General features: G+C 38.6%; 2 protein-coding genes across 6 annotated transcripts in view; one reads left to right on the top strand and one right to left on the bottom strand.

Annotated features, from left to right (window-relative positions):
- BRCA2 (BRCA2 DNA repair associated) overlaps positions 1-6,251 on the top strand; it is a 61,189-nt gene extending 54,938 nt beyond the window's left edge. The window contains exons 24-26 of the mRNA XM_035003579.1: positions 1,859-2,103; positions 3,656-3,802; positions 4,937-6,251. Of these exons, the coding sequence (XP_034859470.1) occupies positions 1,859-2,103; positions 3,656-3,802; positions 4,937-5,575 (1,031 nt within the window). The 3' untranslated portion in view covers positions 5,576-6,251. The remainder of the gene's footprint in view (positions 1-1,858; positions 2,104-3,655; positions 3,803-4,936) is intronic.
- Positions 6,252-6,719: 468 nt separating this feature from the next.
- Positions 6,720-27,656, bottom strand: part of N4BP2L1 (NEDD4 binding protein 2 like 1) — a 30,882-nt gene continuing 9,945 nt past the window's right edge. The window contains exons 2-5 of one of the 5 annotated variants that reach the window (XM_035003576.1): positions 12,813-12,940; positions 12,416-12,504; positions 10,321-10,389; positions 6,720-9,352 (exon numbers count right to left, since the gene is read on the bottom strand). In XM_035003576.1, coding sequence (XP_034859467.1) covers positions 9,296-9,352; positions 10,321-10,389; positions 12,416-12,504; positions 12,813-12,940 — 343 coding nt within the window. In that variant the 3' untranslated portion in view covers positions 6,720-9,295. Of the gene's footprint in view, positions 9,353-10,320; positions 10,516-12,415; positions 12,505-12,812; positions 12,941-27,656 lie in introns of all 5 variants that reach the window. The other 4 variants (XM_035003575.1, XM_035003574.1, XM_035003573.1 and 1 more) reach the window with 4 other exon arrangements.

The following is a 27,656-nucleotide window of genomic DNA, read 5'->3' as shown; positions in this document are numbered from 1 at the left end:
ACTTCCAGTACTGTGTTGAATAAAAAGTGGTGAAAGTGGGCGTCCTTGTCTTGTTCCTGACCTTAGGGTCTCACTAGTGAATATGATGTTAGCTATGTGTTTTTCATATGTGGCCTTTATTGTATGTTCCCTCTAACCCTACTTTGTTGAGGATTTTTATCATGAATGTATGCTGTACTTTGTCAGATCCTTTTTCTGCATCTATTGAGACAATCATATGGTTTTTATCCTTTCTCTTATTGATGTAATGTATCACGATGATTGATCTGTGAATACCGAAACACCCTTGCATCCCAGAAATAAATCCCACTTGATCGTGGTGAATGTTTGTTTGTTTGTTTTTTAATGTATTGTTGGATTTGGTTTCCTAATATTTTGCTGAGTATTTTTACATCTGTGTCCATCAGGGTAATGCTGTCCTCATAGAATGAATTTGGATGTTCTCCTTCCTTTTCTATTTTTTTGGAATAGTGTGAGAAGAGGTAGTCATTCTTATTTAAATGTTGGTAGAACTCACCTGTGAAACCATTTGGTCCTGGACTTTTGTTTATTGGGAATTTTTAAATTACTGATTCAATTTCATTCCTGGTAATCAGTCTGTTCAAATTTTCTGTTTCTTCCTGATTTAGTTTTAGAAGGTTAACATATTTCAGGGATGCCTGGGTGGCTCAGTCCGTTGAGCGTCTGCCTTTGACTCAGGCCATGATCTCAGGATCCTGGGATTGAGCCCCATGTTGGCTCCCTGCTTGGCGGGGAGCCTGCTTCTCCCTGTCCCCACTGCTCGTGCGCTCTACTCTCTCCCTCTCTCTGTCAAATAAATAAAATCTTTAAAAAAAAAAAAAGGTTACATGTTTCTAAGAATTTATGCATTCTAGGTTGTCTAATTTGTTGGCATATAATTCTTCATAATGTTCTCTTCTAATCCTTTGTATTTCTGTGCTGTCAGTTATTATTTCTCCTCCATTTGTGATTTTGTTTTATCCTTTCTCTCTCTCTCTCTCTCTTTTTTTTTTTTTTTTTGATGAGTCTGGCTTTAATCTGGTTTATCAATTTTGTTTATCTTTTCGAAGATCTAGCTTTTGGTTTCATTGATTTTTTTTTTTTTAGTCTCATTTATTTCTGCTTTAATCTTTATAATTTCTTTCTTTCTACTGGCTTTGGGTTTTGTTTGTTCTCTTTATATTTTCTTTAGGTGTAAAGGTTATTAGGGATTTTTCTTATTTCTTGAAGTAGGCCTGTATTGCTGTAAACCTCCCTCTTTAGAACAGCTGTTGCTTCATCCCAAAGATTTTGGACCATTGTGTTTTCAGGGCATTTCCTCATTCTTTCATACAGCTGCATAGTACAGCATTGTCTGAATGTGCCATACTACTCTTCTGTAATATAGGCTGCTTTAAATCGTTTATAATTACCTACAAACGGTGCTTCAGTGAATAAGCTCGTACACAGTATTTTCTTGAACCTTGTTCATATGTATCTCACTATTACTGGAAGTACATCTTCAGAATAGAGTACTAGAAGTGGAGTTGCTGAGTGGAAAGGTAAACGTGGGTCACTTTGCTAGGTTCTACCAATTTTTTTCTCCAGAGGATTGCACAAATTTGTATTCCCACCAGCAGTGTATACCTGCTTCCCCATGGCCTCAGTAATAGAATATGTTGTCATACTGGCATTAAAATTTTAGCACGATAAGCAACAGCTTTGGAAATCCTGAGCTTTCTCTAAATTTAGTTGTTTTGATCTGTTTTTATCATTAGCATACCAAAACAAATGGGCATATTAGAAGTTCCTTGCATTTTTTAAATTTACCTAACATATATAATGAAGTGGGGTGTTTTGTTTTGTTTTGTTTCTTTAGGTCTTGCTCCTTTGGTCTATTTGTCAGATGAATGCCATAATTTATTGGCAATAAAGTTTTGGGCCGACCTTAACGAGGACATTATTAAACCTCACACATTAATTGCTGCAAGCAACCTCCAGTGGCGACCAGAAGCCAAATCAGGAATTCCTACTTTATTTGCTGGAGATTTTTCCAGGTTTTCTGCCAGTCCAAAGGAGGGCCATTTTCAACAGCTATTCCACAAAATGAAAAACACTATCGAGGTAAAATTACTTTGTGCATTGCCACGCATTTTGGTATTTTCCTATTTTGATGGTCAAATATTAAGGAAATATGGTGGCTTCTATGAAAATTGGATAGTTGAGATACGATGTAATGAGGTTTCATCCTGTATAAATTGCTCACGAGCCTGAGGAGATGGGAGGACAACAGCTGGGAGATGATGATTTGGAGGGGACCGAGTGAGGGGAACCTTTGAGGAGGACGGTCAGAGCTACAGATCATGTGACCAACAAGAATTACAGGAACTGCCCATGGTTCAGAGCAGTTGGTAGTGTAGTTAGTAACATGCAGATTCCAAATTTACATTTTAAACTCCATATCTAGTATTTTATAGTTTATATCTGTCTTTGATCTGAAATACTCCCAAATAGGAGAACACTGAAATTTATTTTCCCTGGATAATGTATGCATTTTATCCTTAAATCTATATAAACAGCAAGTAATAATATTAGCTAAAGTTTAGAGTACTTACTGTGTGTCAGGCCTTGTTCCAACCCTGTCGCATTTAATTCTATCACCAACCCTATGAGGTATGGAGCTTTTTTCCATTTTACTGATGAAAAACAGGTTAAGGCACACAACCAAGTTGTTAGAAGCAGGATTCATACTTAAGCCATCTGAATGTGTAGCCCAAACTATTAAGTACTTTGCAGTGCTGCCTTCCAATAAAATTTTGGATTTTATAAATTGCTAACTAGTAAAGAATCTTCAAGATAACCCTCTTTAATATTTGAAATGTGTGTTATTCAAAATATATATAAATAAAATTATGTTTTAAAAGCATTAGAGTATCCAGCTATGTGAAGGAGTTTGTGTAATATTTTACCTAAAGACTCAGTACACATAGTGAAGAATAACACCCTGATTTATCTGGTTCCTAAATTGGAGGGGGGGGCATTCATTATTTGGCTCCCATACAGAGTACATCCAGGTTTTCTCTGAGACTGTTTAAGAGTACTTCAGAGACAACTGACTGTCATTTACATAGCATTTTTAAGTCTTACAAAATACTCTCATCAATTAGGTTAAATCCTATAAAATTGCTGGTATTTGACCAATTGAAATTTCTGAAACAACAGTTTTATGTGGTTTAGCCTACACATTGTTTCAGTTAATTCTTGGAACAGACATGAGGTGATTCTCTCATTTTACTACTAACCTAAGGCATACTCTATAGATGTTAGATGATTTACAGGTATCAGGTAGGAAATAGAGCTGGACCTGGAGACCGTCTTCCAGCTACGAATCCAGTATACATGTGAAACCTTGCTTATTAAACTGGATGATTGGAAAGATCTCTCCCATCTCTTTCCTTCCCTGACATACAGACTCCCTCTCTCCCTCCAACCACTGTGTTGGCTTTGCATTTTTACACTGGCAGATTGCTTGACAATTGCTGTCAAATTTGGGGTGTGTCATTCTTTTCCTTCTGGTCTGAACCTTTTATTTCTGGTTTTAAAAGTAACATTTTCTGAAAACATGAATATGTGCCTTTTCATTTTACAAAACAGCTTTTCCCGTTTATTTTCTTAGAATATTGGTATGTTTTGCAATGATGCAGAAAACAAACTTATGCATATACTTAATGCAAATGCTCCCAAGTTGTCCACCCCGAATAAAGACTATGCTTCAGGGCCACACACTGCTCAAACAGTCCTTGGCATGGGAAATAAATTTCTGGTAAGTTAATGTAAATTTAAGGAATTTTGTAAATATTATAAATGAAGGCAATAATATATTTTGGTGCATACCTAGTAAACATGGTAAAATGTAATTAAACTTACCTAGAAAGTATGGTTAATTGTTGTCTGGCTCCTGTAAGTCTAGGTTATCTAGAAATTCTATCTTGTTTATCAAAGCCAGAATGTAACGTTCTTTGGGGGCAAATTTTACAAACAGGTGCTTTCATTTTTAGCTTTGCAAGTACATGTGATGGAAAATACTTTGCTTGTGTCCTTTTGCTCGGAGGACTAGTCTATACAGTTAGGGTTGTTTCTAAGCTCAGTTTGATTTAACTCTTTAAATCACAATACATGTACATCAAGCCATAAGGTCTGTAATACTGGCTGATGACTAATTTTTAAGTAGCTAACAGTTGCTAGGTGTATCTATATTAACTCAATCTTCACAATGATCCATGGGATGGAAATTATCTTCATTTTACAAATGAGGAAACTATGTCCTAGAGAGGCTGAACAATTGCCTAAAGTCACAAAACAGAAAAGTATACCTACTAGAACCCAGTCAGTCTGTGCTCTTAAAATGGTTTAAAACTGCTTATCTTTGTTTAAACTGTTAATGAAAAAGAAAAGATTAGTGCATAAGTTAGGTCCCCCTACCTCCTTTTTTGTCTTTTAGTACAATTAGTCTTCATTCTTCTTTCTTTTCCTGTCATTTTTATATCCTTTTATGCAAAACTCTTTCCTTCTGGAATGAGCACAATCATATCAAGGTCTCTTGGAACCATCTGACCTATGAGTCATGAGGGGAGTGACAATGTGTGTGGTATTTGTGTGCTTAAATATTTCTAATGAGGGGTGCATGCGTGGCTCAGTCAGTTAAGTGTCCGACTCTGGTTCCAGCTCAGGTCATGATCTCAGGGTTGGGATCGAGCCCTGCATCGGGCTCCACACTCTGGGGAGGCTGTCTGCTTGAGATTCTCTCTCTCCGTTTCCCTCTGCCCCTCCCCCCTTCTCTCTCTCTCTCAAATAAATAAATGAATCTTTAAAAAAATAATTCTAATGAAAAGCTAACTTGGTGATGTTTTATATATTAGTGCATAATTATCTAGGCTGCTTTTTGTCTTTTTATCAGATGTCTTCTCCCAGTAGTGAGATGAATTACCAGAGTCCTTCATCACTTTGTAAGCCAAAAGAGAAGTTTGTTCCCACACCTGGATCAGCCCAAATGATTTCAAAGTCTTATTGTAAAGGGGAGAAAGAGATGGATGACCCAAAAAGCTGCAAGAAGAGAAAAGCTTTGGATTTTTTGAGTAGACTGCCTTTACCGCCACCTGTCAGTCCCATTTGTACATTTGTTTCTCCAGCGGCACAGAAGGCCTTTCAGCCACCACGGGCTTGCGGCACCAAATACGAAACACCTGTGAAGAAGAAAGAGTTGAATTCCCCTCAGATGACTCCACTTAAATTTAGTGACCTTTCCCTTTTGGAAAGTGATTCAATAGCAGACGAAGAACTCGCATTGATAAACACGCAAGCCCTTTTGTCGGGTCCGGCAGGAGAAAATCAACTTATGTCTCTCGGTGACTCCCCTAGGACTGCTCCCAAGAGCTCAAAGGATTTTCTGAGGCAGAAAAGGCATTCTGCTGCATCTGGGGTCACAGGATGCGGGAGCCCCCAGGCCCGCACCAAAGAGCGGGAGACCAGTGTGCAGGACGCAAGTACAGTGAAAAGGGCATCTATGAGACTGCAAAGGCGACAAAAACAAAAATGACAATAAATCAGTTACTGACTCAGCCTTTCCAATTTGTAGAAAATGCAGCTTCAGCCTATCAGGATTTGCATCAAGTACATCAGGATTTGCATGAGAAAAAAAGGACACAGTCCCAAATCTCCCTGTGTGCTTGTCTATCTCAGGAATGCGCCTGGCCTGTCTCTGTAACGATACACTTTAATCTCAGTTACATGTCCGAAAATTGACTGTGTATTTATTTACTAACCAATCAAGAAAAAAAAATCTTTAAATCTTTATCACTGGATTTGATCACTGGATTTGATCAGGTGTATTTTACAAAGTAAACATACCTTTCTCTTTAAATTGTGTCCTTAATTAAGTGAAACTAGGTTTCTAAGTACAGTTATTTTGACTCCTGTAATTCCTTTTAGTTTAGTTCCTACTTTAGGTGATTTGGTTTGGTTTGGTTTGGTTTTTTCAGAGGTAACCCACTATGAACCACTTTTCCTTAACGAATGTTGGTTCTCTTATAGTTCTATCCTGATCAAAAGTCAGAGGGAGTAAGAAACAACAGTGGTGTTTTCCTTAGACCAATTCTTCAACCTTAAGTCAGCATAACTGCAAGAAAAACAGAATCTTCAATGTAATTCCTTTTTATGATTCCAGTGTGATCACTGAATTATTTTAATTAAAAATTCAAATGCTTTAAAGCAGATTTCATAGTGTTCTTGTTTTTTTAACAAAATGATCATCTGCAACTTAAGAGAAAATCTTTCTTTCAAATTGGCCGTGATTCTCCCTGCTTTATTTTTAGTCCTATCACAGGACTCAGCAAGTCCTTCCTTCAAACCTGGTTTTCTCTAACCACCAAGGCAGACAGGAATAGTTCAATATAAGAGGACATTCTCATCTGTTACCTTTCTATGCTTAATAGAGAAAAGAGAATGCAGTTCTAATAGGAGCTAATAGCATGGAGAAGCTCTTCAAACAGGTCTTTTAATATGTCTTAAATTTATATAAAATACCATGTTTTCAAATCTAATTATAAGCACATTTCAAACCCTAGAATAAATCTTTTAAGAAGCAGTTTTTTTCTTTCATAACTGTGATCCATGATTTTTCTCTCCTCTAAAAATTATTAACATAATAAATAGTCCATTCTGCAGTTTTTTTAACTCCGGTGTTCTGCCAGTCTTAATAATATGTGATTTAAGTTTTGTTCAGACAATTTGGTCCTTCACACCCCAATCATTTTCCAAGTGATCCACTCTAGAACAGGGAATAAAACTTGAATCTCAGGTGAACAAAAAGAATTATAAGAATTTTACCTCTTTTTTTTTCATTCCTAGAAAACCCGAATTGCTAGTACCTCCTCCATTCTTCATTACCATTTAGATCACAGAGAGATCTCATGCACACACTCCTTTTTTTATGTTGTAAATAATATAGCAAAGCTATATAAGCAAACTATGAAGCTTAAGTATATATGGATATTATCCTCTAAGAAGTGACAACGATTTCAAAGTCAAGAAGGTACACTGTATAAGGAATAAAAGGTAAAAGCAACTTGTGTTATTCAACAATCACTTAATGAGAGCCTATTATCTTGTACATAAAGCCCTACGCCAGCTATATGAATGATGCAAAGGTTAGTAATACAAAACACCACAAGCTAAAGTTGAGTGTTCAAAAAATTACATACGAATTAAGAGAAAAAATAGATCACTTCTAGCTGGGATAAAGCTGGCAGCACTTAATTCTTTTTATGTTTCCAAACCAAGTATTTCAGGAGTCATACAAGAAAAAAAAAAAAAGAGAAACAGACAGGGACACTACTCTTCTGAGCTCTTTAAAAGCTCTGGATCTAAACCTGGGGCCACTTCATACTGGTTACATAGCAGTAAGATTTCACTTGTGTCAGGTATTGAAATGTTAAAGTAATAGTCTTTCTAATGTGCACAGATCAGATAATTTCAGCATGTAAAATACAAGGTTGCTTTTGTCTTTATGTCTCCTATTAGAGGAGACTGGTAAATAAGTTTGATATAGAAAAACTGGTTCTTAATATGGTAGAATTCTATGGGATTTAGGTGATTAACTTTTTTATATCATTGGTCTAAAAAAAGTTTAGATTCAATGACAAATTCATAGAAAGCAATACCATATGTAATTTTTAATAGCCATAAAAGCACCATTATATAGGACACTTAAAATAATATTTCACAGAACATTAGAAAGAAGCTGTTGGCCAACAAGAAATAAAGTATACATCCTACATGGTCTTACTTATCAAGGTCTCACACCAAATTAATCTGATTCTAACCTGCTGAGATTTAATTTGGAATCATAGATTCAGTATTGGCATAAGAGGGACATTCCAGAGTTGTGGCAGAACTTCATTGTCTTAATGCCACATAAAACACCAAGACTGGTCATCTTCCAATGGGCATGGCTTAGACATACCCGTGTATGATTTCTATCTTGGGATGTTTAATTCCTTGCACTCCCAAACATTTGGGCAGCCAAGTATCACACACATGTCTATTAACAGGCATAATTTTAAAAACTGCTTAACTCTCTTAAAAATTGGTGTTTTATAAAGTCAGACTTCTTTAATTTACACTATTAGCACAACAGCCAAAAGTTAGGTTAAACTTATTCAATAAAGTGGTAATTTAAAACCAAGATGTGACTTTAAATAATGACACTGATTTTCCTCAGCAGCTTGTAGAGCTGTTAAGAAGGATTCGACAGGGGCGCGTGGGCGGTTCAGTCGGTCAGGCACCTGACTCTTGATTTCAGCTTGGGTCATATCTCAGGGTCGTGAGATCGAGCCCCGCAGTGGGCTCCGTGCTGAGCGAGGAGCCTGCCTAGGATCCTCTCTCCCTCTCCCCCACTCTCGCTCTCTTGCTCTGCTGTCTTTCAAAAAATTTTTAAAAGAAGGATCCGACAGACCTTTTTAACAACACATCACTAGAATAAAGAGTAATTCCCCAAGTGTCTACTTCGAAGGACAACATTCCCTTAGGTGTATGCTCTCTGGCATGTGCGTTTTAAAGGAAAATCAGTATCATCGTGACAGCCACACCTCGCACATTTTGAGGATACACAGATTCTCAGAGTAGCAACGGCACTAACATTTTTCCTGCCTCCCACTTCTCCCCCACTTTTCCAACTTTCCTGATGGAGATGAACTTCCTGGAAAAATAGATTCCTTCAGAGAAAGTGGTACTAAAGCTTCTACATATTAGACTTAGGTGACTGCTTCCGTGCTTGGGTACGTTCTCAGGTTTCAGTTTCCAATCTCTGGCTTCCCTAGAGAAAGAGACTCTGTTTACAATCAAATCGGCCGAATTCCCAGCGTCGGACCATGCATACAGGATCACTTTAACAAATGCTCGGCGAAGATGAAGTATAATGGCTTCTGCTCAAAAACTTTCAGGTCCAACTATTTACACTGGAATTAGAGCTTTGACGAAAACCGAACAAAGAATAAATACCAAAATTGGCAGTAAAAACTGATTTAGGAAAATTTCGAATGCCTGTAAGATAGGCTTCTAATATCCATGGTGACAACCGCCTCTTCTGTTACAGGAGCCCTCGTTTGTGAAGCCCCCAGGAGCCCTCCGGTTGGGAAACTCTTCATAGGGATTCCAGTATCGTGCGCCATTGGAAGGGGACGCGTTATTCCTGTCCTGGTTTCTGTTCATTCTGCTGGGCTTTTCGGCGTGAAGCACGCTGTGAAAGGTAACATCGTGTTCATACCGCTCCTTCATTCGGTGTATTTTTTCTCTTGGGACTCCATGAATGTTTCTTCTATGTGGGAACAAATGCAAACATTTACTTAAGGCAGCCTATCAAAAGGAATTACTTGCATTTTACTTAGAGATGCACTCCCTTGTCTCAGGATTTAACTCTCACAGAAGCGTGAGGTCTCCTTAAGGAGTTCTCTTTCAGGCTCCACTCCTGTTTTGCATGCTGCCTTGAGCCTAGCAAAGAGCAACACCTTCACAGATGCTTTGTTTCTAGAAGTCTCAATTCTGTGCCTCAATACGTAAAAGAACATCGTGAGGTCTTTTTATTATATATTTGCCTTTGAATCATGCGTATCTCTATAACCGATTCATGTCAGTCAGTCCTAGGTACTTCTAGATGCTAATTAAAATAATCTTAAATTCAAGTGGGCATGAGAATCCACTGGGGATATAGTTCAAAATGCAATTACCAGAGATTCCCCACAATGGAAATGGGGCCCATGAACTAGGATTTCAACAACCCCCTCAGGCAATCCTGATGGGGGTGGGCCACAGACCCACTTTGGAAACACTGTCTGCTTGTAACCATAGAATGAACTAGCCTTATTCCTAAAAAGTAAATTCTGATCTCACTGGTTACTTTAAATCACTGGCATTATCTAGTAACACAGATAGTGAATATCAGAACTCATGCACTCAGTCAACAAGTTAGTATTACTTGGACATGTATTGCTTTATAAATGAGAAGCAGCATCTAGACCATAAATGAACCACAGACTGTTCAACATCTAAAGATCTTTAAAGATTTAGCCTAAATGCAGAAACACCACTGACATGTGCAATCCCATGCAGAGAAAAGTGCTTTCAAACGCTCATTAATGAAGAAGCATTTCAGCAGAAAGTTAAATGTGTCCTTTAAAAGGACCAAGTCCAAGCCAAGGTTTAGCATTTAGCATTATATTAGAAAACTGACCCAAAACTAAAGTCTTCACATTAATAATTCCAAAGTTATCAATTTCCAAGAATTACCATTTCTGGCCTGAAAACTACCATGTCCATTTCCAGCCTGAAAAGATTCTTTTGTTCGGTCTGAAATACCTGAAAATAGCAGGATACATAATGAGGAACTAGAAAAACAAAGAAGTACCTTGCTAACTCTTGAACGTTGAATTTCCAGCGAGTGTCAGGTTCTCGGAATATAACTTCATAGTTATTTTCAAGTGCCTGATTTTTCAAAAGTACATAAAACATTGAAGACATGGTATGTATGTTTGGGAATGTTTATGCTGCCATTTCACATTTACTACAAATCCTTTCTACAATTCCTCTGTTTTACCAGTAATCCAAGGCCTGAGTTTATCTTAACAAGTACAGTTGGTTCATTTCCATGCTTAGCCACTCTCAGACTATATTATGGCTCCCAATGATAAATTTTGGTCCATTTTATCTACTATGTAGGAAAATTATAAAGGTTCGTTGTTTTGGGACATTTTTAAAAAATCGATAGCTGGACTAGTTTTAAATATCCTATTCACAGGTATGAGAAATACATTCAGTGGCTTCTCAAAGTCCCTTATATGATGATTATCATAGAGTTTCTTCTGTCAAATGCCCTGTCCCATCCCTCACACCTTGGTTAGAAAGTCAGGGTGCCACAGAACAGAGCTTATGAAATAAAAGTGATTTTCCCATACTCTTTACAAACTCTTCCCACCAAAGGGAGCTTTCCCCTCTGATGCAACACAGTTTGGTCCAGTGCACTGTGCCCCATTTTCCTTGAGTTTAGAAAATGATTACAGTTTCCATATAAACATCCAGATATTCTTTGCATTCATAAATTGGCTACTACTTTTTTTAATCTCAAAATCTGAACTTTATTATCACTGTTGTTTATTGTGTTCTAAAATACAGAATGAAAAGAGCAAAGTAAAAAGATTTCCTCTTCATTCTTGAGATGGACCCCTCTAATTAGAGAAGGATTCAAATATCATAAGTGGAAAATATCTAATTTCTGGGTCTTACTAATAGCTGTGGATGGCTGAAAAAGATTGTACATTCCAGATAATAAAAAATAAAAAAGTAAAATATCTTCCCTTAAGCCACTCTCCCGCTAACTCTCGGTTTTGAGTTGTGCCTTGATTAGACTATTCATGTCCTTGTTCATTTCTCTCCCAAGTGGACTCTTGGTCCATGAACTGAAGTAACCACAAAGCTGATGTTCATTCCTTCCTACTCGCGAACCCAAAGTCCCACAGGCTGGGCCCAAGTAAACCTGATGGACGTACAGTTCGAGAAAAGCGCACCTATATGGAAGCTAGTTTGCCCCCAAATTAAAAAGAAGTCACAAGTCCCGTTTTGGAGATATTCCTTTTACAGTTAGCCTAGTGGGGATTGTGTGTGACAAAATCAGACTACTCAGCTGTCTTCTTCCTGCCCTGTGTGTTTCAGGATCTTTTCTCCTGTCTATATACCCAATAAGAAGTGAAAATGTATTACCATAAGAGATGAAATATGTCTGAAAAAAAATCAGACATATTTCAAAATTAAAAATATGCACAATGTTTTATTCATCTTACTGTTCTTTCCTATTCTGACAATAGAGAGCCGAGTTGTTATCTTTGTATATTTATATTCTAGTATCCTAATAGGGTTACAGTGCTAATTCTCAATCTGTTTTTAAACCAAAAAAAAATTTGCCCAGACTCTCCCGCACCAGTACCGCCCAGCACTGAAATCCCTGGCTTGCCAAAGACAGAAAGGTCTTATTATTATCAACCACTCGGCTAGTAGCGTTGTCCAACCAGTATTTCTGTGCAAGTCTCAGAGGGTCCTCCTGGGCATGTATGTCTCCCCTTGGGAAAACAATCAAGACAGAAAAACTATCAAGAATTCAGACCAAGGACAATTTAAAAATGTACCCTGAGGTGATAATTAGCATCTCAGCGAATTTCAGCCATTGAACAACCGAGAAACGCTAAAATTAAACCTCTTTACCTGCGCCCTGAGAGAGCTACGATTAATAAAGATGAGATCATGGCAGATCAGAAGAAGAGGAAAGAACAAATGTTGCAACTTTCTCACAAAATGTCCGTAACTGAAAATTCGGAATGATGCTTCTTCCTACCATGATTGCATAGGGCTTCATTTCCCAGGCGTGGAGGTTGGTATTATCAATAATAATGGGGGATATGCCATTCCTCATTGCTTTTCTGGCTGCAACACAATGTTACAGAACAGTGAACAACATGCAACAATCAGAAGGGTGAGCGTACTCCATATTTTGTTATTTTTTATCACAGCTGTCCTCATTACACAACTTTAGTGCCACATATTTCAGAACCCATTACCAATCATTTTCTTTTTCCTGGAATCTAGGAAGGTTATGCTCTGACATTCTGTTTAGGGGGGGAAATGGCAGAACTTTTGATTACGCTCCTTCTAGAAAACGTATTCATTCTGCAGCAGCTACTATCTATGTGCACGATAGGATTTCCCGGGGAATTTGGAAAGGAATTTGTCACCTCTTTTCTGGTTCCACTCATGCGCTTCCTCCAGGAAGTCAGGATTGAACTCATAGGCACCGTCTTCCCTGAAGAAAAAATCATCCGTGCTGAAAATCAGGGCCCTGGGAAAGTCGTGTTGCAATTGTCTAGAAAGTGGGGAAATAAGAGATTGCTTTATGACTAATCACAGCCATTATAGATTATTTCCTTCCATCTCTAACATTTAGCAGTTTGTAATTATGAGGCCACCAGGTTGCGTGTTGTTGAAATTCAGTTTAAGGAGAGAGATGCTTATCATCTCTAGAAGGTACCAGTCCTCCACAGGAGGCTGTGTGTGCGGCCCAACTCCTAAAACTCAGAAGTGTGGTCACCGCATTGACTTCTGCAGCACGAAGACTGACTCTAGATCGGGAGGTTAGGAGAAGGCGTGACGACAGCCTCCTCGTAGGCACTAGTCCTCATTGCCTGTTGTGCAGGGATGCACCAGTGCACCGCCCCCAGGCCCGCCCCCGCTGCCGGCCCCCAGACGGCAGCCCGGCCCTCCCCCCCCTTCTCTCACCTGTCCCGGGTCCCAGCTCCTTGGAGCTCTGGTCTCTGTAATGACCCATCTGAGACACTAGTTCTTGCTGAGGTATGAGAGGTGGATAGAAGGGCTGCATGTGCGTGCAACCCTCATCCAGGTAACAGTTTACTTCTTAACAGTGAGATACACCAAATGGGAACAAGCACACTGGAAGGCAAGAGGTACAGCCGGCCTTCCCCAGGACCTCTTAAACTACTCCCACACTCTCGAAATATGAAAATATCACAGAAAAAAGGAAAACATCATGGAGTGCCCCCTTTAAAACAAAACAAAACCAACAAAAACGCATATTAAATTCTGCACAAAATCACTTCCAAGGGCAGATATTTCCACTTGAAATCCTTATTCAGACAACTTGGGGGGAGAAGATGGATGCGAAGGTAGGTAGTAACTGGGTAAATCTCTGAGCCTCCTCTCGTCATCTGTAGAAACGGAGGATGATTTCACCTGTCCTGCCAGGTCACCACACTGATCCGATAACATGGGGATAATCACGGGTGCAGCGCCCGACACGAGTGTCCGTTTCTTTCCTTCGTCCCTGCGGGGCCAAAACAACTTCCGCTCGCAAGCAGAACACATGACCGAACGGGTACGCTCAGAACACAAAGCGGGGTGGGGGAGAATAAAAAGGAGAAAGCTTGGAGGAAAAAAGGTTGGAGAATGACGAGAACAGGAAACGCAAGGAGAAAGCAGAGCTGTTCAACTGGTGGTGTGTGTTTGTCCTTCTCCGTGAGGAAAGCGCTCTTTAATCAGGAGTGAGCAGAATGCGCCTAAGGCACCAGAGCCCAGATCCTAAACAAGCTTCTAAATTGTTCTGAAAGGCTTGGGTTCAATTCTTGACTCTTCCATACCCAGTCAGGTGACCTCTCTCTCTAAGCTATTTCCCGGACTGAAAACCACAGATGAGCATCACTACCTACCCACCTACCTATCATTTGACTGAAGTGCGGATGAGATCAGATCTGGGGAAACATTTTGCAAATAGTGAGGCACTTTAACAGTGTAAAGTACTATTATTGTATTAATAGTTATAACGCATGAGATCAAATTTACCAACCCCAACTGTTGATGTGCCACAGTAGTAAAATACGCCGGAGTGTGTATGTAATCTTGAAATTACTGCAAGTGAATTCGTATGGCTGTGAATGAAAGAGATGAAAAACCAAAATAAAGCAAACGCCTCAATGTTCAAGAATGAGTGAACACATTCCAGAAACAGGAAACAAACAAACATCTCTGTCAAAATTCTTCAGCAGGCTTGATGGCATTCAAAAAGAAAGTAGCAGCATAGCTGATGGGCTGAGTGGGTAAACAGGGAAAAATTCAATGGACATAATCTTATATCTTGATTTAGACAGGAATCTGATGGTCTCTCTTAATGGCCTTGTGGAAAAATGTAGACGAGAAGATAATGTATTTTAATACCCAGAGAATATTAGATAATTATCCAACTCATTAAACATTTACTAAGCATTTAATATATGCCAAGTACTGGGTGAAGTGTTAAGGTACAAAAAGAAAACAAAATAGCTGTTTTCAAGGAATTCAGAGCCTAGCCAAGGAGCCAGACACAGCGGACCTAACACTCAGTGTAAAGAGCTGTACGGATGAAGGACAAGAGACTTTGGGGTCGGGAACAAGTTCAGACAGGGAAGCATTATAAAGGCGACACCAGTGGACTTGGATCCTGAGATATGAGAAAATTCTGCTGCTGGGGGAGGGGGTTAAAAGCACAAGAGGTAAAGCTCCTGCTTCGGGGGCTTGTTATGAGAAAGGAGCTCTAGGGAAAAACCAGAGCGAGTAAAAGGGGCAAATCGTATTTGCAGCGGTTTTCCATTCTGAGTGCTACACAACGTAAAGAGAGATTTGGCAAGCTGGACTATGTCCAGAGAAGAGTGACCAGGTCAGTGTAAGGTCTGAAAAGCATGGAAACCGTATGAGATGAGAAGAGATCACCAAAGGGATGTGGGGTGTTTAAAGTGGGAACAGATGATCAAAGTGATTCATGATGGTGCTCCCATCCCAGGAAGCCTGTTGCCGGGAAAGGTAATGAACTGAGTTCATGGATCAGCAGTTTGGGTTGGGCGCTTGGGGGCTGTCCTGCCCATCCTGCCTGGGACCTGCCCGGGATCGTTCCTGCAGCCACAATCCTCTGACAGGGGAGGGGCTGAGTGGTCTCCGCCGGCCTCCTCCACTGACGACTCTGCTGACTGCCGGCCCCGCCTCTCAGCCCCCGTGGTCTCTCAGCCTCAGGGGGGTCAACCCGGGCGCTTCACCAACCGCAGTAGTTCAGAGGGCAGGAGTGCAAGCTGCTAGGCTTCCGCCACGTTCTGCTGGTCAAAGCAAGTCGCTGTGCTGGCCCCCAGTGAAAGCGGAGGGAACTAAACCACGGCAGAGGTGGCAAGGAAATGTAGCCACTTAAACTCTACCACGGGTACACCGTGACACAAAAGTATAAAGGAGATTTGATGAAACAAATCTGCCTCGTTTCCATATACATGTCTTTTATTTGACTTTAAAGATACTCAAACTGAAAAGCCCAAATCATAAGTCCAAACTTTAACCTCCAAGGCAATTATTATGATGACACCTTAGAAAAAAATTAAAGGCAGCACTAAGTGCATGTGTATTTTATATTTGTGAATATTTTACAGTTTCTAAAGTATTTTCATCAGTGTTACCTAATCTAAATAATGAAAGCTGCATTCAGAGGTTAAATAGCAGTGTATAACTTACTTTCCTTATCTTTGTATATACTAAGTTAAGCAAAGTTACGGATATTGATTCCAAGAGTTGTTTTTTTTTTTTCTTCTTTTTGGTCCCAGATTTGATATCCCTTCTAAATCTCGTTTGTTTTCCTATTAGGTTTGCCATTCATAGGTTTCGATGTGGTCTTTTACCATTTTCAGAGTTGAATTTTTCTTCTCCTGTACATAGGCTTGTCTACTCTTGTTTTCCTCTTTATGGCTTATGTTATCTAGTGGAAGTTAATATTCTCACTCTCTAATGTTTCCTTTAAAAAAAGCTTTAAGACATGAGTATCCAATTCACATTTTATTTCAATCCTATTTCCTTTTAGAAAACAAAGTATAGGGGCGCCTGGGTGGCTCAGATGATTGGGTGTTTGCCTTCGGCTCAGGTCATGATCTCCAGGTCCTGGGATCGAGCCCCACATCAGGCTCCTGGCTGGCTCAGCGGGGAGCCTGCTTCTCCCTCTGCCTCTCCCCCTGCTTGTGTGCCCTCTCTGTCTCTCTCTCAAATGAATAAATAAAATCTTAAAAAAAAAAGAAAGAAAGAAAGAAAAGAACACACACACACAACAAAGAAACTACTGCCCTCCTTAATTGTAAAATTCTGCCTTAGAGTAAAAGTTAAATTGTTCAGGGCCATCATGGGGCTAGACCACCTGCTCATCATTCCCTAAGAGATATCTGACTGTAGCCTAACTGGTCCTCCTAACCAACAGGCATGCAAAAATATGAGTGTTTTTCACCTTTACAGCTCTCACGGATCCTGGGGAGGCTAGGGGGAGTAGGAGGTTTGTATGATCTTCCTGAATGATCATTCCTTTCAAAACCTTGTGTTTATCTTCAGCTCAATGTTAAATTAGCACTGGCAGGTACAGTAGCATCTGGAATCTGCAGGACAATAAAAGCTCTCTGAGCTACATAAGAACTGATGAAATAGACAAATCTTGAATTTCTCAAACTTAGGTGGAAGCAATAAATAACATTCCATCAGCTTCAGAAGTAATGAAGACAATGCATCAGGTCTAGCTTTCTTTATGGTGGTCAAGAGCCTCATGCATTGGGGAAATTGAAAGGATGAAAATAAGAGAAAAGGAAAAAAATAGAAAGACAATTACTTCCATGTAACCTTCACTACCACAGCTCTCCCCTCCCATGCAACTCACTTAAAATCACTGCTATGAGAGAAATTCAGGTACTAATCTTGATTTCACAACTTACCACTCTTCTGTGCAATTCTTATGTATACCCATGGGAACATATTTAGATATCTATTGGTCACTCACTCCCTGACAAAGTCCAATGTTACTATGTAATTTTGAGTTGCACCCCCAACTTTTCTATGGAAGTTTCCCAACATGCAAAAGTAGACAGGATAATACAATCACTCCCTATGGACCCATGACCCAGGCTCAATAATTATCACAGCAAGGATGCCTGGGTGGCTCAGTTGGTAAAGCATCTGACTCTTGATTTTGGCTCAGGTCATGATCTCAGCATTGTGAGATCAAGATCAAGATCCGCAGAGGGCTCCGTGTTGGGGGTGGAACCTGCTTGAGATTCTCTCTCTCTCTCTCTCTCTCTCTCTGCCTCTGCCCCTCCCTCCTGCACACGTGCTCGCTCTCTCTCAAAAAAAAAAAAAATTATCATAGCCAGTCTTGTTTCACCTGCTTCATACTTCATTTCACCAAACATCCCGCCAGTGTTCAGATTTCCCGGATTCTCTCATAAATGTGTCCCTAGGGTTGATTTGTTGGAAGCGAGAGCCAACAAGATCCACACATTGTACCTGGATGCCATGTCCCTTACGTCTCATGTATTTCACTCTTCTCTCTCCTTTTTATTTCCCCCTGAACTTCCCCCCATTACCTTTCATACTTAGATGTTCAAACCCTTAGAAATGAGTCAAAAGAATAATTCAATCAACATTGCTTACCCTTCATCTCCAGCCACCAGTTGTCAACATTTGGCCTCATTTATTTTCTCTCTCACATATGAACTGTTGACGAACCATTCAAAAACTAACTTGCAGACATTGTGACACTTGGCTCCTAAATTCCTAGTCAAGCATCTCCTATGGACAAGGACATTCTCCTACATAACTACAATAACACGAGCACATCTAGAAAATGAACACTAATTTGTAATAGCTAATGTTAATAGAATTTTTTTAATTTAAAAAATTTAAATTTCCCTGACGGTCCTAATAGTGTCTTTCATAGTTTTGATACTGCATCTGGTTTTATGTCTCTTTGGTGTCTTTTAATCTACAATTGTCCTCATGCCCTCTTTGGTTTCCCTTTTTGAAGAGTCCAGGTCAGCTGGCTTTAGAACACCCCACATTCTGAGTTTTTCTGATGGTTTCCTCAGGATTAGATCTAGGTGACACATTTTTGGAAGGAAGGTACAGAGGTAATGTTTGTATACTTCTGTTTGCACATAATGACAGTCTGTACTATCAGGTTCCCTTGGTCACTTAGCTAAAAGGTGGTGGTAGCCAGATCTCTCCTCTGTAAAGGAACATTGCTTCCCTTGTAATATTAGATAACTTAAGAAAATATATATTAGATAACATCAGGGCAGGAAGGCAGGGATGGGGGGCTGGGCAGTGACACTGTGAGACCCCATGTAATGATCCTGTTGCCCACCAACCTTTCCCTCAATGATCTTTACTTTCATTGCTGACCACTGCCTGAATCAAGTATTACATTAGGAACTGGAGAATGTTGATTTTTCTCATTATGTAATTTCTTCTATATTTACTTTGTGGCATTGTCTTGTAAAGAGGAGCTTTCTTTCCCCTTCCCTTTAAATAAAGATTTTATTTATTTATTTGACAGAGAGACAGTGAGAGAGAGAACACAAGCAGGGGGAGTGGGAGAGGGAGAAGCAGGCTTCCCACCGAGCTTGGAGCCCGATGTGGGGCTCGATCCCAGGACCCTGGGATCATGACCTGAGCCGAAGGCAGAAGCTCAACGACTGAGCCACCCAGGCGCCCCTCTCATTCCCTTTTACTAATCTTTAACATCCTTATTCTTTATGATGCTCAAGTTGTCCCAGATTTCACCAGTAGGTATCCCTTCAAGCTGGCTCCTGTGTCCTTGTCTACACAAACCTTAAAAATATTGTTTTTCCTTTCTAATTAGCAAAGAAATATATATTCACAGCAGAATATTTTTAAACAGAAAACTGCAAAAAAGGGGAGGTTCCCATATTCCCCCAACTAAAAATAATTATTAACATTTTGATCTTCTTTCCAGGAGACAGAAAGATAGGTAGGTAGGTAGATAGGTAGATAGAATTTCTTTTTTATCTGATGTTTTGTTACATTAAAAACAGAAACATAATATAGAGCATACCAAGTTTTCACCAAACTTATTTCCAAAGCAATCATTTCCCACCTCATGAAATATCTTGCTATGACATTATTTTTAATGATTATGACATAAATATTCACTTGGGTGTATCATAACTTACTTTTCCAATGCCCTATAGTTAAGCATTTACTTTGTACCAACTTCTTTGATTATCAGCAAGATTATTTTTACATGTGCTGATCATTTAGAAATACTCTTTTATGAACTGCATTTTCACATCCTTTGTTAATAAACGTTATCTCCTTCTTACTGAATATGTAAATTTTTTAAAATTTTGTTTATGATAAACTTTAACATAAAAGTCTAAATTTTTAGAAATTTTCTAGTCATATGCATCCATCTTTTACTTTCTATTTTCTGCCTGTGATGATACATTTACAAGTCTTTCCCAGCCCAGGTTTATGTAAATATTCATCTTTGTTCTATTACACTGTCCTCCCCAATTCATCTAAAATTTTATTTTGGTATGCTGTATTGGTTAAGGGTCTAACTGGGCTTTTTTTTCCACATGGGAACCTGGTTATCCCAAACCCATTAACTGAATACTTTGTCAATTCCCCATTGCTTTAAAATACATTTTTTAATGTACTAAATGATAACAAATAATTAGGTCTATTACGGGACTTTCTGTTTTGTTCCACTAAGCTTGATGTATAAATTCTTCATTTTCTTCTTTTCCAGTATTTTCTTATTTTTTAAATTATATCCAGTAGTTATGAATCTTTCCTTTATACAATTTATACTTTTATTTTCTTATTTTGTTGAAGAGACATTTCTGACCGATATCACATAAAAGGATTTTTTTTTTTTAAGTAGGCTCTATGCCCAACATGAGGCTTGAACTCACAACCCTGTATCAAGAGTCACATGCTCTAAGGACTGAGCTATCCTTTTCAAGATGTCTTTGATTCTTCTCCTGGTGGGCTAAATTTGGTTGTTGCAATAAATTTTCTTTTCAAGAGTGCTGAGCATACACAAGGGGCTTGGCATATATTATCTCTCCTTAACCTTTATAACAATCTTATGAAGTAAATAATATTTTCTCTAGTTTTTAGATAAAGAAACTAAACCTTCAAGAGGTTAAATAATTGGTCCAGGTTTACACAGCGTGGATGCTGTGCTACCTGAATTTTACCTCAGATCTACACAGAGTCGGAAATACGTGGGCGTTATATACTTTGTGAGCTCTTGTGTGTCTGAGAAAGACCTTATATTGTCTTCACACATGAGCAGTTTGACTGGATGAGAACTAGTGGATTACAGTCCTTTCCCACAAATGTTTATAATTCAACAATGTTTCAGTTAGAAATGGGTTTAATTGCATTTAGCAGAAAACTCAGGTAACAGTGTCTTTTAAAAATTTATATATTACATATAAAAAATACAGAGATATCACATGGACCCAAGTCAACAATGAATCCAGGTATCTTCCACCTTTCTTAGCATGAGGCTTCCATTCCTTCCCCCCTCCATTCTGTGCCTCCTACTGCAGCTCCAGCTTTCACATCCATATTCTACATGGTAGAAATCGGCAAGAGAGCCTTGAAAATGTAGTTGTTGTTTGCTTTTTTTTTTTTTAAGATTTTATTTATTTATTTGACAGAGAGAGACACAGTGAGAGAGGGAACCCAAGCAGGGGGAGCGGGAGAGGGAGAAGCAGGCTCCCCGCTGAGCAGGGAGCCCGATGTGATGGGGGGCTTGATCCCAGGACCCTGGGATCATGACCTGAGCCAAAGGCAGAGACGCTTAACAACTGAGCCACCCAGATGCCCCGAAAATGTAGTTTTATAGTTGGCACATTGCCACACCCAACAAAAAGGAACTAAGGAGTTTGGCGTAGTTAATAATAGCTTTGCAACAGTCTTACTAGTGTGTGTCTAAGTACTGAGTTTATCTTTTTATCACTCTTGTTTAGGTCTTCAACTCAAAAATATGTGCTCTTCTATCTGTAATCGTAGCTTTGGTTATATTTACTATGGTTTTATTTGATTATATTTATTATCACATGTGTCTTTTTTTTTTTTTTAAGATTTTATTTATTTATTTGAGAGAGAGAGAGAATGAGAGAGAGCACATGAGACGGGGGAGGGTCAGAGGGAGAAGCAGACTCCCTGCCGAGCAGGGAGCCCCATGCGGGACTTGATCCAGGGACTCCAGGATCATGACCTGAGCCGAAGGCAGTCGCTTAACCAACTGAGCCACCCAGGCGCCCTCTAATGGACTTTTAAAGTCCAACATTTTCTTTGGATTCTTTATTAAAAATAGTTCTCATTTAGCTCCTTTTTAATTATTTTCTGCTTCTTAGCCAACTCCCTTCGTATTTCAGACTCATTATTATTTTTTTTAATTTCATGGCATGGAGAGGAATTTTCAAGGAAAAAACTTTAAATATATAGAAAAGGAAAAATAATATAATAAATATCTGTATACCTACCACCTGGATCTATAATTGTTAACATTTTCTCATATTTGTTTTGTTGGCTTAAAATTCAACCAACCCCCCTGCCCTTAACTCTGGCATTCCCAACACCTTTACTATACTTCTCTTTTCCCTTTTCCAGGGCACTTATCCCTTCTAACATAATATATAATTTCTTTATACTTTACAACTGCTTCCCTACCTCTGGCATACAAGGTCCATGAGGGCAGGATCTTTGTTGTGTTCACTAATTATTCTCAAGTACCTAGAAGACTGCCTGGAATATAGTAGGCACTCAATAAATATTTGTTGAATGAAATAAAGTATATTTTTATATCTATTCATGTTTATATATAGACTTAGTCCATTCCTTTTAACTGCTATATGTAGTGCTCCATTATCAGCAAATATAGCTAACATTTATTAAGTGCTTACTCTGTTCCAACACTATTCTAATGGATTTACATTTCTCATATAATGCTCAAATAGACCTGTGAGATAAATACTGTTAGTAACCCCTGTGGTACAGATGAAGAAATTAAGACTCACTGCAGCTCTAATGACACACAGACTGAAAGTGAAGAAATAGAAAAAGATATTCCATGCCAATGGAAAAGAAAATAAAGTTGGAATAGCAATACTCATATCAGACAAAACCAACTTTAAAACAAAGACTGGGGGCACGTGGGTGGCTCAGTCGGTTGAGCATCCAACTCCTGATTTCAGCTCAGGTTATGATCTCAGGGTCATGGGACTGAGCCCCATGTTGGGCTCTGCGCTCAGCACAGAGTCTGCTTGTCGCTCTTTCTCTGCTCCCCCCCACCCCCACTCGTGCTCATTGTCTCTCTTAAAAAATAAATAAAATCTTTTAAAAAAAAGATAATAAAAGACAAAGAAAAGACATTACATAATGATAAAGGGGTCAATCCAAGAAGAGGATAGAACATTCGTAAATATTTATGCATCCAACATAGGAGCACCTAAACAGATAAAGCAAATACTTGCAGGCAAAAAGGGAGAAATTGACAGTAATACAATAATACTGGGGACTTTAATGCCCCTCTTTCATCAATGAATAGATCATCCAGGCAGAAAATCAATAAGGAAACATTGGCCTTAAACAACATAGTAGACCTAATGGGCTTAATATACAGAACATTTCATCCAAAAACTGCAGAATATACATTCTCTTCAAGTGCACATGGAACACTGTCACACATAGATTATATGTTAGGCCACAAAACAAGTCTCAATAAATTCAAGAAGACTTAGTCATATCAAGCATCTTTTCTGATAACAGTGGTATGAAACTAGAAATCAATTAAAAAAAAGAAAACTGAAAAAAAACAAACATTTGGAGACTAAACAACCTGCTACTAAATGACCAATGTGTCAATGAACACATCAATAAGAAAATTAAAAAATAGCTTGAGACAAATTAAAATGGAAACACAACTTTCCAAATCTATGGGATGGATATAGCAATAGCTGTTCTAAGAGGGATGTTCATAGTGATACAGACCTACTTCAAGAAATAAGAAAATCCCCCCAAAAATCTAACTTTATACCTAAAAGAACTAAAAAAGAAGAAGAACAAGGCCCAAAGTTAGTAGAAGGAAGGAAATAATAAAGATCCGAGGAGAAATAAATGAAATAGAGACTTAAAAAAGGACAAAAGAAAAGGTCAATGAAACTAATAGCTGGTTTTTTTGAAAAGATAGACAAAAATCAATAAACTTCATGAAGAAAAGAAGACTCATCAAAAAAAAAAAAGGAGAAAGGACCCAAATAAATAAGAAACTAAAGAGAAGTTGCAACTGATATCACAGAAATACAAAGAACTATAAGAGACTACCACAAACAATTATATGCCAACAAACTGGAAAACAGAAGAAATGGACAAATTCCTAGAAACACACAATCTTCCAAGACTGAATCATGAAAAAATAGAAAATCTAAATAGATCAATTACAAGTAATGAAACTGAATCAGTAATTTTAAAGCTCCCAAAAAACAAAAGTCCAGGACCAGAGAGCTTCACAGATGAATTTTACTAAACATTTAAAGAAGAGTTAGTCCCTATCCTTCTCAAATTATTCCAAAAAACTGAAAAGGAGGGGCGCCTGGGTGGCTCAGTCGACTGGTTAAGTGTCTGCCTTCAGCTCAGGTCATGATCCCAGGGTCCTGGGATTGGGCCCCACATCCGGCCCCTTGCTACACAGGGAGCCTGCTTCTCCCTCTCCCTCTGCCGCTCCCCCTGCTCGTGCTCTCTCTCTGTCTAATAAATAAATAAAATCTTAAAAAAAAATAAAAAACTGAAGAAGTAACAATTCCAAACTCATTTTATGAGGCCAGCATTACCCTGATACTAAAATCAGACAAAGACACCACAAAAGAAAGAAAATTTTGAGCCAATACCCTTGATGAACATAGATGCAAAGATCCTCAAAAAATATTAGCAAATCAAATTCAACACTACATTAAAAGGATCATACACCATGATCAAGTGGGATTTATTCCAGGGATGCAAGGATGGTACACCATCTGCAAATCAATCAATGTGAGGGCGCCTGGGTGGCTCAGTCATTAAGCGTCTGCCTTCAGCTCAGGTCATGGTCCCAGGGTCCTGGAATGGAGCCCTGAATCGGTCTCCCTGCTCAGCGGGGAGCCTGCTTCTCCCTCTCCCACTCCCCCTGCTTGTGTTCCCTCTCTCGCTGTGTCTCTGTCTGTCAAATAAATAAATAAAATCATTTAAAAAAAAAATCAATGTGATACACATTAACAAAACAAAGGATAAAAATCATATGAACATCTAAATAGTTGCTGAAAAAGCACTTGACAAAAATCAACATCCATTTTTATCCTCCTGGCCACTAGACACCATAATAGCTAGCCTTTGTGGCCCAAGCATGGGCCTTTAGGCGTTTGTCTGAGCAGCCCTCCTTGGGGTCCTAGCCATGAGGCTAAGAACCCAGCTGGAAGTGGAAGCCTGGTATGTGGGTCCTGGAGGGAGATCATGCTGTGGGATTGTCCAGGCCTAAGGCAGGGGTGAGAGGGGTGGTTGGGGGGGGGGCCTGCAGCAGGAGGGCCAAACTGTAGGTGGCCCTTGTCTCACTCCAGTGCTTGTCCTAGGTCATACCTCAACACCCATTTATGATTAAAAACTTCCAACAAAGTGGTTATAGAAGGAATGTATCTCAACATAATAAAAGCCACGTATGACAAATCTACAGCTAACATCATGTTCAATGGTGAAAAGCTAAAAGCTTTTCCTCTAGGATGAGGAACAAGATAAGGATGCCCACTCTTGCTACTTTTATTCAACATAGTACTGGAACCCCTAGCTACAATAATCAGACAAGAAAAAGAAATAAAAGGCTTGATTCAAATTGGTAAGGAATAATTAAAACTGTCACTATTTGCAGATGACTGACACTACCTACAGAAAACCCTAAAGATCATCAAAAAAACTATTAGAACGAATAAATGTATTCAGTAAAGTTCCAGAATACAAAAGTAACATACAGAAATTGGTTGCATTTCTATATACTAATAATGAGCTATCAGAAAGAGAAATGAAGAAAACAATCTTATTTAAACTACATCAAAAAATAAAGTAAAATAAAATACCTAGGGATAAATTTAACATAGTAGGTTAAAGACCTGCACTCTGAAAACTCTAAGAATATTTTATTGATGAAAGAAATTGAAGATAACAAAAATAAATTGACAGATATAATATGATCATGGACTGGAAGAATTAATATTGTCAAAATGTCTATACTATCCAAAGCAATCTTCAGATTCAATGTATTCCTCATCAAAATACCAATAGTATTTTTCACAGAACTAGAACAAATAATACTAAAATTTATATGGAACAACAAAAGACCCCAAATTGCCAAAGCAATCTTGAGAAAGAAAAACAATGCTGGACGTATTATGCTCCCTGATTTCAAATTACACTACAAAGCTATAGTTATCAAGACAGCATGGTACTGGCACAAAAACAGACACATAGATCAAGGAAACAGAATAAAGAGCCCAGAAATAAACCCACATTTATATGTCTATCTAGACAAAGGAGGCTAGGTAAACAATGGGGAAAAGACAGTCTCTTCAATAAATGGTGCTGGGAAAACTGGAGAGCCATATGCAAAGAATGAAACTGGGCCACTTTCTTATGCCATACACAAAATAAACTCAAAATGGATTAAAGACCTGAATGTAACACCTGAAACCATAAAACTCCTAAAAGAAAATATAGGTAGTAAGCTCTTTGACATCACTCCTAGTAATATTTTTTTGGACCAGTATCCTTAGGCAAGGACAACAAAAGCTAGAACAAACAAATGGAATTACATCAAACTAAAAAGCTTTTGCACAGTGAAGGAAACCATCAACAAAATAAGAAGGCAACCTACTGAATGGGAGAAGTTATTTGCAAGCCATATATCCAGTAAAGGATTAATATTCAAAATATGTAAAGAACTTACACAATTTAATATCAAAAAATATCTGATTTAAAAATAGGCAGAACACATGAAAAGACATTTCTCTAAAGAAGACATGCAGATGGCCAAGCGTCACATGAAAAGATGCTCAACATCACTAATCATCAGGTAAATGCAAATCAAAACCACAATGAGATATCACCTCACACCAGGCAGATTGGCCATTATCGAAAAGATAAGAAATAACAAGAGTTGGTAAGGATGTGGAGAAAAGGGACCCTCATACACTGCTGGTGGGAAAGTAAATTGGTGCAGCCACTATGAAAAAATGTATGGAAGTTCCTCAAAAAATTAAGAATAGAACTATCATATGATCCAGTCATTCCACATCTGAGTATTTATCTGAAGAAAACAAAACACCAATTTGAAGAGCTATATGCACCCCTGTGTTCACTGCAGCATTATTTACAATAGCCCAGATACGAAAGTAACTTAAGTGTCCATCAATAGATGAATGGATAACAAAGATGTGGTGCATATATGAAATATGACTTAGCCATAAAAAGAGTAAAATCTTGCCATTTGTGACAACGTGGGTGGACCTGGAGGGCATTATGCTAAGTGAGGTAAGTCAGACAAAGACAAACACAATCTGATTTCACTTACATGTGTAATCTAAAAAACAAAACAACTGTTATATGTCAATGACATCTCATTAAAGCTGGAAAAAAACAAAGACCCATGAGTGGTACAGCTGGATTAAATCCTAGACTTCCGGTCCCAGAGCTGCACACTATAAAATAAACAAACCACATTTATTTATCCTTTTCTCTAGTGACATTTAGTTTGTTTGCAATTTCCCCTACCATGAACAAGTTTCAGCGAACATCATTGTGCCTATCTGCCTTTGCATGTGTGGAACAGTCCCTGAGGGTATATACATCAAGTGGAATAGCCATGGAATCCTTTTTTGTTTGTTTTTTGAAAGTACAGAGAAGAGCAGATGTTATTTAAAATTTTCTTCTTCCCTTCAGAAAATTTTTTCCCCTAATAGAATATACGTTCCATGAAGGCAGGGATTTTTGTCTGTTTTGTTCACTGCTCTCTTCTAAGCAAATAGAAGAATGTCAAGCACATAAGAGATATTTAGTAAGTACCTGCTGAGTATATGAATGGTTCTTGAATATTAGGCTCTGTTGCCTTAATTATGCAAACACTTTTTATACAGCCCCAAACTGTGTGAGGGGAATTTCTAGTTACTCATCTTTGTACATTGAGAATT

The sequence above is a fragment of the Mirounga leonina genome, unplaced genomic scaffold (genome assembly GCF_011800145.1).
Source record: "Mirounga leonina isolate KUSES-001 unplaced genomic scaffold, KU_Mleo_1.0 Mir_127, whole genome shotgun sequence".
NCBI classification, from domain to species: domain Eukaryota; kingdom Metazoa; phylum Chordata; class Mammalia; order Carnivora; family Phocidae; genus Mirounga; species Mirounga leonina.
Note: the sequence above shows the minus strand (reverse complement) of the source record. Positions and strands in the feature narration are given on the sequence as shown.